Here is a 19,529-nt window from a genome sequence, read left to right on the forward strand (position 1 = left end):
TGCAACCGAACTTTACGTAATAGAAAATTTCTAGTTGTCGCAACAAAATATTTTTCTGCATGTCCGGTACTCATAAGTGTCACCTTGAAATTGAATCATTGTTAAACGATTAGAAATCGTTCTAAGATTTATTTTCCTATATTTGTTAATTATCATTTATTGATTCAGGGTATAAAGGGTTAAACAAGATATTAAAATTCTCTCGCGCCAAGCGAACTTGTAAACAAGCGATAACGATATTTTCTACGAGAAATCAATCGCGAATGTTGCAATAATGCTTTTTATAGAATGTAGAAAGCGATAATAAACCAATCTTCTTGAATTATCTTGAATTATGCGCGACATTGTCTTAATCGGTCGTTCGATCTATTCGAACGTAGATAAATAATGAAATGAGGACAATAAAAATACTTCAAGTGATTGTAAGACCGTCTGGCGTATATTCCGGATAAAATAAGCAGTTCCTCCGCGCGTATTTCTTCTCTGCAAAAACTCGGTGGTTATAACGGATTTGTGATTACACACGCAGCTCATTAGACATTCTTCGGAAAACATGTTTCCGTCGGACGGAAACGTTGGGCGGCGCGGCGCAGGAGAAACTCGGGTCGGATTAAGACGAAAGTCAAATGAAGCCTTCTCCGACTTACACATCGCCGTGCATTAACACAATTAAAATTAATGAAACGCAAATATGAGACGTTGCGCTCACGGGGCCGCCCGCGGAGGATCTCGTGATGAAACGAATAATCTCGTCTAACAGGCGACGCTTCGTCTCCGCACTCGTCGGCTCGTCCTCGTCGCCCTTCAGCATCCTCTCGAAGCCCGGATCGTGAACGCAGCGTCCCGCCGTCGGACTGTACGCGTAACCGAGCTGACATATGCAAGCGAAACCGCCGGCCAGGTTGAGGCAGTTCTCACCCGCGTGCAGCGTGCAATTGTGCGCGCCACGGGAGCATTCGTTCACATCGACGCACAGGCCGAACCTGGAGGACCACTCGTAGCCGGGCCGCTGGCATTCGCAGCTCACGTTTATCCGATTCGACCTGAGCGCCTGGAAGTTGCGGTTCTCGTCGCGATGCAGCGAGCACCTCCGATGCGCTGCGGACAAAGTAGGGCCACGTGTCAGACAAGAAATTACCTTAGGCGAACGCTACGAGAAACATATGTTTATGATTCCGCGAAGTTTCGCGAATTGTTTTGCTCCAGGCATATCTTGTTCGCATAAATAATTAATACGTTTAATCGAGGATATAACTCACATAATTGTTTGATTGCGATTTACGCGCGTCGAGCTGAACCGAACGCGACGTCATCACCGTCGCGCGGCCGTGAAGTCGCGGACTTGATGAGTGATTAGCTCTCGCTTGTCGCGTACCCGCTTTATCGCGCGGCAGGGGCCGATTGTTATTCATTTTGCGCGCGAGTGTCGACGAGCGAGTACATACGAGCGGTGTCTAAAAAAAAGTATGCGCTAGGAATATGCGTCGCGCATCGTGCCTGCGTTTTTATCGATGCTGCAATAAAGCGGCGGCGGCGGCGCGAAAATTAACTCAGTCACACTGCGATGTATGAATATTGGGTTGTTCGGAAAGTAATTTCGGTTCTTTCAAATAGATGGTGTGGCTTGTCTTTTCAAGCAGTTAACCTCATTCTAAACCGGAAAATCATTTTGCATTTTTACAACGCACTTTCAAACTTCATTTGAAAATTGTTTTGGAATCTGTCAAGTTGTTTTTGTTTGTCACATCAAAAGTGGAAAACCAACGTGAACATTTTCGTCACATTTTGCTTTTTATTACATAAAGGTATGGAAAGGATGTGTTTACGGAACTCTAATGTCAGAATTAGTTTTCGAAATTTCGTTCTGGAAATTTCAACCTCTAAGATGGATCACGTTCTGAAAGGTCAGTTGAGGCTGATGAAGACCAAATAAAGGCATTGGTGGACGTAAATCGTTATGTAACAACACGAGAAATTGCTGAGAGGTGGAAGGTTATCGACTTCAACCGTGCATGAGCATTTGAAACAACTTGGTTTCGTTTCAAAGATATTTGGGTTCCATACGTTCTCAAAGAAAGAGATTTGATTCATCGCATTACCATCTGCGATTTGCTGTTGAAACGAGGAAAACGATCCATTTCTGAAGCGATTCATAACTGGAGACGAAAAAATGGATTATGTACAACAATATTAAACGCAAAAGATCAGACGTGATGAACCAGCTCAAAATATATCGAAAGCTGATATTCATCAAGAGAAAGTGTTCAGATATTTATCAAAAGAACTGTTTAGTAGGATTGCACTGCGAAAAAAATTGTATTAAAATTAAACACATATTTATTCGAATACGACTGTGAATACATTTATTTAAATTAAGCAATTATTTTCTAAAATTCAAGAAAAAAATTTATATTCAGAACCTCTGTATTTCATTTTAAAAATTAGTCGCTTAATTTGAATAAATGTATTCACAGTTGTATTCGAACAAATATTTATTTAATTTTGATACAATTTTTTCTCAGTGTGGAAAGGAATGGTTTTCTTGAGCTGCCAAACAACTAAATTATTGATTCGTATGTTTATTGTCATCAATTGGACAAATTGAATGATTCCATCATGCAGAAGAGACTAGAATTGGCGAACAGAAAAAGTATTGTATTTCATTATGACAACGCCAGACCTCACACAAGTTTAATGACTCGTCAGAAACTGTTAGGGTCTGGATAGGATTTGCTACCGCATCCATCATATTCACTTGATTTGGCATCATCCGATTATCATTTGTTTCGGTCACTGCAAAATTCTTTGGATGGTAAAAATTTCGATTCAAATGAAGGTGTCAAAAACCACTTAATCCAGTTTTTTGCCAGTAAGGACCAGAACTTCTACGAGCGTGGAATTACCTCAAAGATGGCAAAAGATGTTAGAACAAAAGAACAATATTTAACAGAATAAAACTTTTCTTTCTGTTAAAAATATCATCTTTCATTTTCATGCAAACAACCGAAATTACTTTCCGAACAACCCAATACAATTCGTACACATATAGGCCGTTGAGAAAATTGCTAATCCTACATGCTGAATTTATTTGTATTAAGAATTTAGATTACTAAACATTTTATCTGAGATTAAGGGGGTATCATACTCTGGAGACCCGAAAATGAGGGTCAATTTCAGGATTTTTTTGTGATAAAGTGGTAGGCCAATCAGGTTCATGACATATACGATATTTAAGTATATGCTTAGGTGCATTTATTGTATTTTTTATATAAGGAAATATTGAGAAATATAAAAGTTATATGTAATTTCGCAGAAGCCGTTCGCGCGCGCGCGCTCGACTACGGTGTACATAGTGCCTCCTGTACGGCGTGCCTGAAAGCAAAAATACAAAAAGAATATTAAACTAGAATATATGCCCTACAAGTTGACGAAGGAAAATTGCAAGAAAGTTAAAAATTGTGAAAGTTATAGCACTTCGAAGAAAAGGTTCATTTTTTACCGAAAAAAAAACGACGGTTTTTTTATTGTTATTAATACATGGTTCACCGGAGACAAAAAAACTCTACGTCAACTTGAGCATTGTGTTGTTATATTGATGTAAACAAAGAGGTAAGACAGCCGGAATAAAAGTACGTTCGGAATCGTGTACACCGTTTCCGAAAAAGTCGTTTCGAGATAAACGCGTTTAAAGTTTCGGTGACTGTTTTCTACGAGATACAGTGATAATTATTTCATCTTACCATTATTCTGTTGCTGTTCCTGCACCATATTACAGCTCTTCTGCATCAGCTAAAATGTCCTCTGCAGCCAATCTTTCAAGCCTACGAGCTGATCGTGCCTCTCGCGTGCTTTCCCGCGCTCGATGGTCGGCAGCTTCGACGCGCTGTTCATCAGCATACACGCACCACTGATGTGCTTTGTCGCCAATTTTCAGATGCAACACTTGCATAATATTCAGATATGCCATTGCTCCCTCGTTGAATGAGCTGTATATTTGCTGCTATTTGGACGACCTCAGCACCCTCGGAGGATATTTTTGGCGCGATTTTCCATATGACGGAGTTTACACTTTCATTACTATTTTGATTGTAGCCTCCCAGGCACCGCGTTAGTAAATCGTTCGTACTGAGTGCTTCATATACTGGTGAAATTGCATCTCGAACATCTTGAGAAAGCGGTGGCTTGTGACGATATTCCTTTAATTTTCGCTGATGTACTTGTACTGGCTATCTCCTGCTCCTTCGCAGATGGATTCAAAGGACGCATCCTTTTTTTCTGTCTAGGTCTTCCTCCAGTATCTCTAGAACCTTTCTGACTTGCACTTGCTCGTCTCTTCAGCATTTTACTTTCGTTAGACTCACGCGATGTACACAGTCTGTCCTAGATCAAATGAGACTGGTCTAAAAAAAATACAAAGCGTTTATTATTTTGATTTTTTATTCTTGTTTATTCAAAATAGTCTCCTTCTGAGTCAATACAGCGCTGGAAACGTTCAACAAATTTTTCGAAACATCTTTTATACTCATCGGCTGGAATGGCCCTTAGTATGGCGGTCGAGTCTTTTGGATGACCGGGATGGTATCGAAACGATTTCCTTTCATCGCCAATTTCAGTTTGGGAAATAGCCAGAAGTCGCACGGAGTCAAATCATTTGAATACGGTGGATGATCGATAACAATGATGCCTTTTTTGGTCAAGAATTCGCGTACCATGATGGCTTTGTGCGATGGTGCATTATCGTGCAACAAAAACCAACTGCCTGGCTCTCGATATTCCGGTCGAACTCGTCGAATTCTGGCCCACAATCGTTGTAGAACTCCCAGATAATATCTGGGCAGACACACAGCGGTCGCTTCGAAGAATTTCTTTGACTTTCTCGATGTTTTCTTCATTGCGAGTGGTTTTTGGCGGCGGTGCTCGGTAATCGTCTGCAAGGTCCTCACGACCGTCACGGAATCGGCCAAACCAACGGAAAACCTGTGCACGGGACATGCATTCATCCCCGTACACATTTTTTAGCGTTTCGTACGTTTCTGCACCACTTTTACCCAATTTAAAAGTTGGTTTTTCGACCGACGTACACAAAGTGACTTTATATAAAATGTCAAACCACAGTGAAATATCAACCGAATTCGCTCAAATTTTGAGGTTAAGTAGATGAAGGGTAGAACATTCACCTACCATCATTCACTCATACATATCGCTGCGTTAAGAACTTTGATGGAACCAGTCTCATCGTATCTGGGACAGACTGTATATACTGTCGAACGGACTGTGAGATACTGGTTGAAATAACCGGTGCAGGTATACAGGAATTTAAATCTAACGGCTCTAGTTCCCCTCTGCGAAGTAAGGTCGGCATATATACGAGAAATGGACAATATAACATAGGAAACACAATACGAACAAGAGAGGGGCCTGCGGCAGATATAATTCTCGTAAGCATCGAGCGGCGACGTCTCAAACCGGTTTAGCGGCCGGCGCTACTTCGCTTCAACGGCTATAACTTCGTCAATTTTTGGAATTTTGCGATCAGCTAGGGCTTAAAATACGCGGAAAGGATAGTATTTTCAAAATATGCAACAAAAAGAAATTGATTTTTTGAAATTTCCAGAATATGATACCCCCTTAATATTCAACAGTATATCGACTACTGATACATCAAAATGTGACCGAGTATTACGAGTAATATTAAATTAATTGAACATTAGGTTCAGTATTGAATTAAATTGTTAATCGAAATATTAAAGTAATATTATAAATTAATGTCAAAATACAATTCGCACGAATATAGGTCATTGAAAAGATTCCTATCTCTTCTTCTTATGATTAATATAAAATACTCGTGATAAAATAATATAATACATACGAGCGGGTACGAATAAGACGGTATTAAAAGTTTCTCTTTTCTTTCTTCCGTTTTCATTCTTAAAGAGACATTTCTCGTATGAAGCGGTTATATGCCTTCAACTGGAAGATATCCAAAGCGGACGCACATCTGATTTCAATTGGCAGACTATTTTACATCCGAACGAGAGCACGTAAAACTCAGTGCGACAATTGCATCAGTGCATCCGGTGCCGCGACCTCATGTTTTCTATTAAAAATATTGTCTTCCATTTTCATGCAAAAAAACCGAAATTACTTTCCGAACAACCCAATATAAATAAACCGCTCGCGCGAGCTCGACAGGCATCCGCAGACGGGGCTGGCTACACACCTGGGCGATTCTCAGCGTGGCAAGGATTGCGCCGCGACTGGAAGCAGTCTTTCATGGAGCGAATGTGCTTCATGGGGCAACAATGGTCCGGACAGAAACTGTACAGGGCGCAAGCGTACGGTTTCGTGTCGTCCGCCCGTGGATCCTTGTTATGAGCGCCGTATTCATCCAGGCAGTTGGCGTGATTGTCGCAGGGCTCGCCGAAGACAGCTAAATCCGCGATGCCTTGCATCGTGTACCAGCACATGTAATAGCTGACGCTGGTGCGCCATTGGAAGCGTTCTGAAATTGTGCCAGATTACGATTTTCCCCGCCGTGTACACGCTTCGTGTGTGGTATCTATATTCTCCGGTCCCCCGTAGTGTAATATCTACGCGCAGAAAACTATTCAGTTGATACAATTGAATTTCAATCACGACAACCGAAACCTTCCGTTCTTCAGGAATCCACTGAAAATTTCGTCGCAATACAAATTCCGTTGGAAAGTTTTTGCTGTTTAGAAGTATATTCGATCACTTGAATCGAACGTTAAGGTTTTCAAGTTTCGCTCTTCATACGAATAAAACAGAGTGTCCCTCTACACGCAAATGAAGAGGGAGAACACTTGCGCGGTCGAGTTGAAAGTCGCATTACTGGCAGCATCATTCAACTTTGTCAAACGAGTCTTTTCCGTCGCGGTAATTGATATTTCGTTTCTCTTTACATGTACAATGTAGTTCCACGTCCCATGTGAGAGTAGCGGAATACTTTGTTGCGTTAACTATATTTCTGAGAAAGGAAATTTGAGTTTCTTCATCGAAAGTAGTTGTTGATGCGAATGGTTCTTCGGTTTGTAAAACAGAATTTTCTGCTACTGCAACCAAAATTCATACAACAGAAAATTTCTAGTTGTCACTGCAGAATATTTTTCTGCGTGCGCATATAATTCATAAGATATAAATTTGAGTAAATTTGAAGTATATATATAGGGTATTCGAGATCTTTTACGAACGAAAAATTGTAAAGATTAATCAGATCAAACTGAGAAGAAAAGTCAAGTACTATTTTGCAAAAATCGCGATGCTTATTAAGTTACTAAGGAGTTATTTGAAAAAGCGACAGATTCGAGATTCAGAGATCAAAGTCCAAAATACTCAACTAACAAGTGCAAGACACCATAACCATCGTATAATTGTAGATTAAGTCATTCTGAACAAAAAATTCCTTTACCATTTTGCAAATAAGTACGCAAATTTTCAAGTTATCAATTAATCAATTAATCAATTAAAAGAGCTTCTAGATGTGGTTATTTTCGATCATTAAATTAATAACCATTGCAATTTTTGCAAAATGATATTTGACTTTTCTTCTCAGTTCCATCTGATTAATCTTCACATTTCTTTCTTTCCAAAAGATCCCGGAACTCTGAATAACGTAACGTCGAGATGGTAAATTACCCGTCAGGTTTTCCTCGCGGCAAAAATTTTTATTATTCTTTGTTGCGCCATGAAGTCACTGAGAAAAACGGGTACATTTAGGAAGAGAAAGCTCGCGGAAAACAGTCGCGTGGCCGGGCTCAAAATCGCACCATTGGCATGGTCATTCAGTTTTGTCAAACGAATTTTTTCGGTCGCGATTACTGAGATTTCGTTCTTTTATACCAGGGTATACAGGGTGACCCGAAATTCTCGCATTCGGAGTACAGGATATGATATTTTATGCTAAAATAAGCAATTTTTTCCTTTAGCAAAATTGCGTCCGACAAGCAGTTTTTGCAGGAGAGCGTGTCAAAGTTAATGAATAAGCGCTCTTGTCTATGTAGTGCTCAGGGCCGGCGCGCGCGCCTCACTCGTGTGTAGCTAGTCAGTGACTAGTATTCATAAATAATGTCTTTTAAGATGCTTATACAGCTTTATTGTGATTAGTTTACGACATCTTAAGAGTGTACTTAAGACAATCTTAAATAATAAGAATTAACTATGAACAATACTAGGATTTGACCTTCTTCCATATTGTATTGCTTAAATAATGAAAAGTTAATAAAATAAGTACTGCCTTTTTTTCTTACATAATAAATGAATAAAAAATTGGGTAAATATGCACATTGGGGCAACCCCCTCAAAAGTTCATGACCTTGATATATGTTGTTAAGGACATGTTCCTGAGTGTTATGCAAAAAGTTGCAGCCGTCGCTCATTGTTTATTAAAAAGTTCTTAACAAAAGAAATTTCAAAAATAGAAAATTTTCCGACACCATGTATATATTTAAGGGTAAATATTTACCTATGGGGACCACCTTTCGATCTCAAAAATTTTAGTTGTATGTTATGTAGATCACCACTCTGAGTAATGCTGCAAGGTTTTAGCCGACGGTCACTGTTTATTAAAAAGTTATTAACAAAAAAAATTTAGTATATACGTAAGTTGCAAGTGCGTTTAGCACGGCGCACTACGCGCGCCCTATCCCCACTCCCCAATATTTATTCGAAAGTGATTGAAAATAAACAATGGTAAAGAAGTGAAGAGAAGCAGGTGAGATGGGGCGGGGGTGTAGTGGGGAGTGGGGATGGGGCGCGCATAGCGCGCCGTGCTAAACGCACTTGCAACTTACATATATACCAAATTTTTTTGTTAATAACTTTCTAATAAACAATGAACGACGGCTGCAACTTTTTGCATAACACTTAGGAACATGTTCTTAACAACATATATCAAAGTCAAGAACTTTCAAGGGGGGTTGACCTAATGTGCATATTTATCAAAAATTGTTTGATTGCACCATATTATCTGAAAATAAAAGCAAATGTAAATAGTAATATGCTTTGTGAGTTGTGAAATCCCAGTATTGTTCATAGTTGATTCTTATTATTTAAGATTGTCTTAAGTACAGTCTTAAGATGTCGTAAACTGATCACAACAGAGCGGTATGAGCGTCTTAAAAGAAATTACTTATGAATACTAGTCACTGATTAGGTACACGCGAGTAAAGTGCGCGCGTCGGCCCTGAGCACTACATAGACGAGCGCTTATTCGTTAACTTTAAGACGCTCTTCTGTAAAAACTACTTGTCGGACGCAATTTTGCTAAAAGAAAAAGTTGTTTTCTTTAGCATAAAGTATCATGTTCTGTATTCCGAATGCGGGAATTTCGGATTACCCTGTATATAATGTAATTTCACGCCTTCTGTGAAAACAGCCGAATATTCGGCTACGATAACTATATTTTTGAGAAAAATTTGGAACGGAAAATTTGAATTCCTTCAATCCAGAGCAATTGTTGATGCAAGTGGTTCTTCGGTTTCAGAAACAGAATTTTCTGCTACTGCAACTGAACTTCACCCTAATAGCAAATATGTCCAGAGGACGTCCAAGGGCGTCCTGGGGATGTCCTGGAGACGTCCTATTTCTTCAGGACGGCTCTGGGATGTCTCTAGACGTTTCGAGGAGATTTGTGCTATCAAGGCATGTTCAACAGAGAATTTCTAGTTGTCAATGCAGAATATTTTCTGCGTGTATATAGCATTTAATCTATTAATTTAATATATTAATTCGTGGACGGTGCAGGGGCCACAGTACTTTAGCGATGGCTCTAACGAACTCTAATGAGCGGGAACGTGAGTTTTTTTTATATCAATAGAACTTATTCGTCGTTATCGAGGCATGTTTTTGTAGTGCGCGGACGCGAGGATGAGTCAGAATGTTCCAATGTCTCTCTCTCTCTCACACACACATACACACACACACACTCTCTCTCTCTCTCTCTCTCTCTCTCTCTCTCTCTCTCTCTATCTATCTATCTATCTATCTATCTATCTATCTCTGACCTGTTTTCTTGATGCGAGTACAGCTTAATTTTTAGCTCGCGATAAATTAACATAAAAGTATCTTGAACATACGTACACGTGTCAAATTAATTAGGTGCCACAGGCTGTTGTTTCTAAAACTCTAAGTAGAATGTGAGATTTTGATTTTCCATCAATCTCGTGCTTTATCGAACGTAACGTCATAGGAGATGAAATTATTTTTTTTCCAGGTGGTGCAATCGTTATAAGATCACTTGACTGTTAACATGTTCCTCATGTTACGTACGATTGCAGCCCATCTCGTGACCAAGAAATTAACTACATATAATCGTAATTAAAAAACAAAGCAAAAATTAACAATAGTTTCTTAAACTAAATGCTGAAAACTAGAGTCACACTGGAGATTGTTCATAAAATTGGTCATATCAACAAGTCAGAAAGAGATACGTTGCTCTTCGATTCACATCAGTTTGTTTTCACATCAGCTTACATATACAGGGTCTTAAAAATACCGGAACTGCCGGATAACTTTGCAGGATCAAGTTTTCATGAAAAACTTTAAATACGAAAGTTGTAGAAAATAGAGTAACGGACTTGATGGTGACCTTGAATTTGGCCATGACTTTCAGTCATTTGGAGGTCAACTTGCGTTTTTTAAATGGGGATCCTTATTTTTTTATTATACTGTTTTTTTTCTACCAATTAATTTGAACAACTTTTGTCTAAAACATTTTTTCATTTGCCTAATATTTTTTAAGATATTTGAGGAAAACTTGGTAACTTTTTCAATATCTAACTTACGATATCTCGCTAACTATTTGTTGGAAGAAAAAGTGATACTAGACTTTCTTGTTTTATTTAGTCTCAAAAATATATTGTTATAATAGCGCCCTGATTTTTTAATTTGATGATTTTGAAATTTCTTTGAAAAGTCAGTAAGTTAACAAAAGTCAGGGTGCTATTGTAATAATAAATTCTTGAGACTAAAAAAAGCAAGAAAATTTATAGGCAAATAAAAAAATGTTTTAGACAAGAGTTGTCCAAATTAATTGGTAGAAAAAAACAGTGTAATAAAAAATAAGGGTTCCCATTTAAAAAACGCAAGTTGATCTCCAAATGACTTTGAAGGTCATGGCCAAATTCAAGGTCACCATCAAGTCCGTTATTCTATTTTCTACAACTTTTGTATTTAAAGTTTTTCACGAAAACTTGATCCTGCAAAGTTACCCGGGGGTTCCGGTATTTTTAAGACACCTTGTATATTAATTTCCTTTCTCTCAAGGACGCTTCACTCTGACGATTTCGTCGCTGTGCCTCCAACTTCGAAGCAATGTCAGCGAAATCTTAGACACGCGGTGGTCTTCTATGAAGGATAATAATTTTGCAGCCAATCTACTCGCCACAAGAGACATATTATTGACAGTGAAACAATCAAGGTGTCCTTGAAGTGACCTCAACGAATCTACCTAGAAGAAGAAAACCAACTGCGTCGCATGACGTTGCTTTCGATAGCAAACCGTGTTTTGCTTGCTTTCAGAAATAATGGCTTGTAACGCCTCCAACCGTTAGCCGCTGTACACACCGTTCGGGTTTTATGGCCCGCAACGTTAAAAGCCGGATTACACGCGCTAATAGGCGGCGTGCAATCTCGGACGAATGAATGGTCTTTTGCCGTCGTTCAACCTCATCGCGCAATCCGATTACTCAATCTATAATCATGACTACGACAGAAAGAGAGAGAGGGGGAGAGGGAGGAGCTGGGATCTCGCTCGCTACTGTGTGTAAATCGAGTTTAATGTCCCGATATCGTGATTAGGAATGCTGGCGGGCGAGTCGATGCACTTGCCGATTGGACCCTGAAAGGGGATCATGGTGAGATTGTCCCGCCTTTGAGACGACTGGCAATCCCTTTGAGCGGCCAAGATCTGCTCGGTATTGTTCGCCAGGCTCCACTTCTGCTCCCTCATGACCGTGACGGTGTCGTCCTCGCGCCTCAGGGCCGTCAGCTTAATGATCCTTTCGAGATACTTGAGGCACTCGACGAAGCTCGCGTCGCAGTACTTGCGCACTTCCCAGTGCAGGGACCTCAGCCCGGGCCTGGGGAACTCTTCGTAGAGCCTGCTCGTGGCCTCCCCCGCGCTCTTGTAGTACCGGCGATCGTAGTCGTGGAACTTGTGAGCGCGGATAAAATATGCGACGTCGCGGATCACCCGGTTCTTGTCCCAGCCGGGGTCTGGCGCGTCCGTCGGCTCGTCCACGACGGGCAGGTCGCTCACCAGTATATTGTGCTCCATGACCTGCTCGGTCAAGGGCACCGCTGGCATCCTTATCTCGTCGGCCGTCGTCTCGGTCGTGCTGTCGCTGACGGCGGACTCGACGACGACGTCTTCGGCTGCCGCTGGCAAAAACACGCCGCTGCTCCTCGCTAGCTGTGTGTGAAACGTGTAGCTGAGAAATGTGCAGATAAGACGTAGCGCGTATTCGCCGAGCTCCATCTTGAACACGCGCTCTACTCCCGCGGGGAGCTTTTGTTTCGCTGCCGAAAGCAGCGATCTGCAGGAAGCTTCAGTCTACTCGGCATTCGAGTTTACGTTCCGTTAACGTGCTATATAGCCGTCTACTTCTCGGTTGCTCTCTCATCGAGACCTCTTGCGCATCGCGGATTTCAGGCGGGAAAAAAGGAAGAAAGAGCAAACGAAAGAAAGAAAGAAAGAAAGAAAGAAAGGCCGGGAGAAAGGAAAGAACGCGCCGCGGGTTTGCTGGAGAACGAACATACTGTTCCATTAATAAGTGTATCGCGAAGGAGCGCCGCGATGTCGCCGTCTCTTCCTCGCGCGCCCCGAGAATAGGAGCCCTCGGCCTGAGAAGCACAATGTATCCCATTACTCGACGTGCTTGCGCGTTCAAATTACTCGAATCGCCAAGAAGACACCAGAACGCGTATCCGTCCCCCCTGAACTCGCGACGCTGAAAAGGTCGGAATGAGAGGAGGAGCTGGAGCGCGCGCCGCGCCGGCGGGAAGAAGAAGAACGGAGTACACGGGAAAAAAGTTATATTAAGCCATATCCAGTGCGCGGCGCGGCGTTATTCATCTCCCGCGCCGTCGACTTGCGGTTTACGCGCGGGCGTCTCGCCAGTGTTGGTAAGTACCCTGTTATATCTCATTCAGCCGCGGCTTTATTCGGCCGGGTGACTCCGCGCTGAAGGCGCACCTCCACCGGTGTCTTAGCGGGCTTACAGAAACTTCGCAGAGGCTCGTGTAGCAACGCGTAATAAGAGGCAGCTTCGCGAAACGAGGTGAATCAACTCGGCTGGGCCCCGCGAGAGAGCCAGATAGAGAGAGAGAGAGAGAGAGAGAGAGAAGGAGGGAGAGAGACTGCTTTAACCCTTTCACGAGCACCGTACTGACTCGGCTCGGCTCGAAACACGTGCGGACGGCATGAGTGCGAGAGACGCTAATGGAAATTGTACGAAGTTTTCCAGCGGGGATTCCTGTATAATTTCGCTCATTGCAATCGACGACACGACACGACAGGTTCCGTTTTGCTCGCCCCATCGATGTTCGCTCTAAGACTCATGCACTTCTCTCCTCCTTTTTTCCCTTTCCCATTAACTCTTGTCGAACTGTTGTCAGCTTAACCTGTTTTGAAATTCATGTGAATGGACCTTTTGTTCTGCAACTCGATTAATTTCGTTTTTTGCCTTCCGACTTTATCGGACTATAAAATCCCATTGTTACTTTGCTTTACAGGTAAAAGTTCAATTAGCATATCGATTTATTATACTTGCACTAATCGAATTCAACCTAATATCAGATTTGAGTCTCGCATATCGATTTACTTGCAATGATCAAAATCACCTTTGAGTCTTGAAATGGACGTCCGATGAGGGTTAAACGACGCCGTTTTCTTCGTCTTAAGCAAACTTCTTAATTCGCCGGCGAATTTGTCGGTAAAATCTCTTCTAGACGCTTGATCTTGATTTGCTAGCGTGTGAAACCCTTAATCCTTATCAAGTGTTAGGGTCAGTTTAACCCTTTTTGAAATTCATATGGATGGAACTTTTTGTCTGCAAATTCATTTTAAATTCAAATTAATTTTATCTTTTGCCTCCTATCAGACTATAAAATGCAATCGTTACTTTGCTTAAATTTTACAGGTGAAATTTTAATTAGCATATCGATTTACTTGCAGTAATCGAATTCACCCTATCGTCGGATTTGAATCTCGAAATGGACGTCCGATGAGGGTTAAACGGCGCCGCTTCCTTCGTTTAAGCTTAAGCAAGCTTCTTAATTCGCCAGCGAATTCGTTGGTAAAGACTCTTCTAGACGCTCGATCTTTATCCGCTAGCGTGTAAAACACCCTTAATCCTCATCAAACATCAAACATTAGGATCAGTTTAACCCTTCTTGAAATTCATGTGAATGGAACGTTTTTCTGCGACCCGATTAATTTCATTTTTTGCTTCCTGGCTCTATCAGGCTATGAAATATTATCATCGTTACTTTGCTTGAATTTTACAGGTGAAACTTCAGTTAGCATATCGATTTACTTGCTGTAATCAAATTCACCCTGATATCGGACTTGAGTCTCGAAATAAACGCCCGATGAAGATTAATACCGTTAATAAAGGTGGCATTGAGCTGCGAAAGCTGGAACACCGGCTATATCCATTCGCGAAGCAAATTTCGTCGGCTCGTAAAAGTAAAGTATCGACGCTATCCAGACTCTATCTCCGCCAATGAAGCACGTCGCTCGTGCGAATACAAGCGCGAGCCCGCGAGCGCGAATCGCCGCGAGCGGATATCTCTTTCGTTTTCAGTGCGGCCTGAGAGCCCGGGAGAGCTTTCGCCACCGCGGAAGAAAGAGAGCAGCCGTCCAGGATGCGCGCCCCTAACTTCTCTCGCTCATCGCGTATTCTAGTCAGCACTTTCGAAAGACAGAGTAACGTCCAATCCGACGGCGAAACTGGGTCAACATTTGCTCCGGTGATCTGAGAAAACGGCGAAATACGCTCGGCGGCGGCGGCGGCGGCGGCGGCGGCGGCAGGCAAGAAGCATCCGCCCCTGCAGAATTCATCCGACGCAAGAGCGATTCGAAAGTTTCGCCTCCTATTCACCGATCCGCGCCGAGTGGTCCCATCGCGCCAGGCGAGAGGCCGTCGTTTATCTTGGATAATGGCGGGCAAAAAGGGCTCAGAGCCGCTTTCGCGCGATGGTGCTTATTAATTCCTTGGCGGGGCCGAACTGCGGAACTATTATAGTTGGCGAATCACGATTGCACTCGCGTCCCTTCCCCCCGCTCGTGATCCGTGAATTGTCCCGATTGTCATCGCAGGGTGAGAACTGGGGCGGATCTCGATCGGAAGTGTTCTTTTGCCCGCGACGGGGAGGCTGATGTGCGTCACTTTGACACCACGTGGCTAGTCCGGCGAGTCAATTTGTAGAAGATCACAGTCTGGTCGATGAGGCGTGCCTGGCGGAACTCGATAAACAATTTATTCTAATGACTTGGAACAAGATATACATATATTACCTCACTAGAACTGTGACGCTTTATTATTAATGTTTCGCCCGGTCGCCTTCATCATCAACAATTGCTTAGGATCTCCGAGGCATTATTTTCAACTATTAGGAGTGTGATTTAATTTTGAGAGTTCTGCATGAGATGGTATTAATGTCAGTTTTGTCGAAAACATCACATGCCAACCACAGCTACTGTTTCTTAATGCTTTAATATTAATCCATGATGTTTAGTCATTTATTAACAATAGACGCAATAAAAATCGTGTTAATATCATCTCGAAAATGGAGCTTCTTGAAGAACATTTTCAACATGCGTTGCTTTTGTCTTTTAATCAGAAGGAAACGGCGGCTAAAGGTCATAGAATTCTGATAGAAACTTATAGTGATGTTGATCCATCAATTAAGATATATGAATACTGATTTAGATTTTTAGATTCAAAAGTGGTGATTTTAATGTTAACGACAAAGATCACTCGGGATGACCAAAAAAGCTTGAAAATGCAGATTTGCATGCATTAACGCAAAAATCCAGCACAATCCATTTCAGAACTTGCTAGAATATTAAATGTTGATCGTACAACAGTTACTAAACGTTTACATGGTATAGGAAAGATTCACAAAGAAGAAATTCCACATTAATTATTATCGCAAAATATCGGAAAATGCCATTGCGAACCAATTGAACATTTGCATTTTGTTGGTCGTCAGACAAAAAATGAAGAGTTCTTTGTATGGAATTGTTACTGAGGACGAAAAATGGATCTATTTTGATAATCCCAAACGAACAAAATCATAGGTTGATCCAGGCCAATCAGCAATATCCATTTCGAGGCGTAATATTCACGATTCAAAATTGCTGTGTATTTGGTAGGATCAAGAAGGTGTTGGGTACTATGAACTGTTAAATCCGAATGAAAATGTCACCGCTGATCGTTATCGACAACAATTATACAAATTGAAGCGAGCATTGGACCAAAAACGATCACCAATTGCGAGCAAACGACGCAAAGTGATCCTTCTTCACAACAATGCCCGACTTCATGTTACATTATCAGTGAAGCAAACGTTATTAGAGCTGGAATGGGAAGTCTTACCGCATCCCGCGTATTCTTCAGACAATGGCTGCGTTCAGCAGAAAAAAGCTACTTACTAAGCGCTTAGTGATTATTAGCTATGATTGGAGTATTCTTTTAGATCTTTAACAAATCCAGGGGAATGAACCAATCAGAAACAATAATCACTAAGCGCTTAGTAAGCAGCTTTTTTGCTGAACGCGGCCATTGCTCCATCCGATTATCATTTGTTTCAGTCGATGCTCTAGAGGATATACACTTTCATAACTTCGACAAAGGCGAAAATTTGTTAAGAATTAGATCAACTTTAAAGAAGAATTTTTTATCGTCACGGAATCTATCTCTTGCCAGAAAGACGGGAAAAAGTTGTAGAAAATGAAAGAAAATATTTTAATCAAGGTATTCGTTCATTATCTTGTTTAAGTAAATCAGTTTGAGAAAAAAAACTATCAAAACTAAATCACACTCCTAATAATTTTATGGTATAGATTAAGTTCGGGGTAGATGAGCAGTTTTTTCATTGGAAATAACATATCTGTATTATTGCAATAAATAATGCATTGACACACTCGGTAGAGAATAATGTTTAAGGTACAAAAGAATTTTTATGTAAAAGAAATTCACGGGACGCCAATAATAATGAAATATTAAAAATATTCTGTGAGGGGGATAGATGGTCAAGTGTCAGGGTTAGATGGTCATATGTAAAGGGATAGTTGAGCATACCTATAATAATGTAGAAATTTGTTTATCTTTATTTATTTTTTTAGTATTTTCCATCCTTTTATTAATTAACCTTTTTATTAATCCTTTTATTAATTATTAATAAAATAAAACATTTCCATAAGTTTCTAATAGAAACTAAGGACAACATTGGAGAGAAGGTTGAAAAGTGACAACACAGAAAAAGGCCCTATGGGAAAACATTGTTATTAAAATAAACATTGTTTATTAAAGAGAGAAAAGAGAAAGAAATCTATTCGGCATCTTTAAACGAAACAAGAAGCTGTTTAAAATGTACTAAAGTTTTTAATGTTAGGTACCCAGGAAAAATGATATTCGAATAGATATCGGATCGACGTCTTTTATACGTCTAAAGCGTTTAGAAAACGTCGATCCGATGTCCATTGCTTGCTATTCCTCGCTGAGTAGGTTATTCATCTAACCTCGATAAAAATGAACCATCTATCCCGTTAGTCACGGTATTTTGAGATTAAGTACGCCAATACGATCCAAATTTTCTCTCGTGGAAGCTTATGCTTAAGCTTACCAACCTTGTAACTAAAACCAAAGTTTCTAAAACTAATTTCGGAACAGGCTTCAGGCCTGATTCGTGCCTTTCGTTCGTTGAGCCGCGAATCGTAACGAAGTTCGCTTCGTAGAGGTGCAACGTAATCGTTCCGCGGCGAAAGACACGCGCGAGCGAGCAGTCGTAAAAATTCGTCCGAAATTTCCTAGCGGAGTAGCCGGCCATTTCCGAGAGAACACGCGATGATGCGAGAGACGCGCGGCGCGGAGAGGAGCTGGGAAAAATACAAGTGAATCATATTTGCGTGGCGATTCGGGCAAATGGTAAAATCCGCTCTCTATAGGTTGGCGCAACAATGGCGAGTGCCATTGGCCGATATGGCACGCGACCAATACCATACCGAAACTCCTGCAATTCCGTCGGTACACTGAAACGATAAACCATAATGGAGCGATGTGATTCCATCCGTCCGGCCGAGAGCTGCGCGCCGCTCCGCTAAAATTGAAAACATAATCTGAAAAGGCGGATTTAATCGGGAATCGTAGGCTCTTAAGAGCTTAAAGAAAGCAAATCGACTGCGACGTACCTGTAGCGGAAGTCCCTGCTCCTTTATACACGCCGTAATCTCACGGAACGGATTACGTTTTAGTCTGCCGGGGGAGCAGGCACGGGAGGGGGACGCGGGCGGGGAATTTCCAGAGAGGCGAGATAGCTCGCGCTGACCAAGACGACTGAAAAGCGCTGAGTATCGCGATATCCGTCGTCGATCGGCAGATCGAATTGATTCCTTCCTTTTAGCTTGTCCTCCTTCGGAGAGAGACAAAAATCAATTAATATTGAGAGAGAGAGAGAGAGAGAGAGAGAGAGAGAGAGAGAGAGAGAAAGAGAAAGAGAGAGAGAGAGAGGGGGAGAGAGAGCGTCGGCGAAATGAAAGGCACGTACCAACGGCAAATCATGGACGACCGGCCGCAGCAACGCGGTATCGCACGCGCTCGCGCGCAACTTCTTTTCGTTTGAACAATATTAAAACTTTGCCCGCGATTGCGCCAAGGCGATGCGGGCGGAAACGTAAAAACAAGTGCGAGTCAACATTTACTCAGCAAAAGTGGAAAAATACACGTTGCCAACCGCGCGCGCGATCCCACCCCCGCCGCCCCTCGCTATCGATTCGGCCGTAGAAAGACCAATTGGAAAAACCGCCCCGGTTTCGCCATTGATCCACCTCGACTCGCGAAACGATAAACCATAATGGAGTAGCTCGTTTGTCGCGCACACGCACTCGAGATTACGGCGATTCCCACGCTTTACAAGAATATTCTCGCGACTTACGTGCGTCTCTACGAATAATAGTGACTCGTGCTTTTTTCTTCCCACCCCCGATTCTGCGCGGAGCTCCTCCTTCCGTTCCGCCGCCTACGTCGAAATAAATCCGCAAAGGGCTGAAATGACGAAACGTTCCGAGAATAGCACCGGTGACCTTTGACAAAGCGCGAAAAATCGGAGTACTTTTAATTACATCCCGGGCGCACGAGTCGCGAGATTCTTGTTTAATTCTGAGCTCGTTTCAGCGGCAGTAATTCAGAATCGGGAATTGAATAGTACACACGCGTTGCCAGACGTAAGAATTAATTACCGCGGCGGAGGAGAAACACGCGGAAGGGGCGTTTTGAAGATTTATG

The 19,529-nt window shown here is 41.8% G+C and overlaps 1 protein-coding gene across 1 annotated transcript; it reads right to left on the minus strand.

The window, feature by feature from the left end:
- Positions 1-295: 295 nt before the first annotated feature.
- LOC105184182 (uncharacterized) lies at positions 296-12,496 on the minus strand. The gene is made up of 3 exons (XM_025302016.1): positions 11,848-12,496; positions 6,221-6,502; positions 296-1,098 (listed from the first exon to the last, which is right to left on the minus strand). Exons 1-3 carry the CDS (start codon positions 12,494-12,496, stop codon positions 644-646), a joined length of 1,386 nt encoding a protein of 461 aa, XP_025157801.1. The 3' UTR covers positions 296-643.
- Between the last annotated feature and the right edge of the window lie 7,033 nt (positions 12,497-19,529).

Source organism: Harpegnathos saltator, unplaced genomic scaffold (genome assembly GCF_003227715.2).
Source record: "Harpegnathos saltator strain DR-91 unplaced genomic scaffold, Hsal_v8.6 scaffold462, whole genome shotgun sequence".
Classification (NCBI taxonomy): Eukaryota; Metazoa; Arthropoda; class Insecta; order Hymenoptera; family Formicidae; genus Harpegnathos; species Harpegnathos saltator.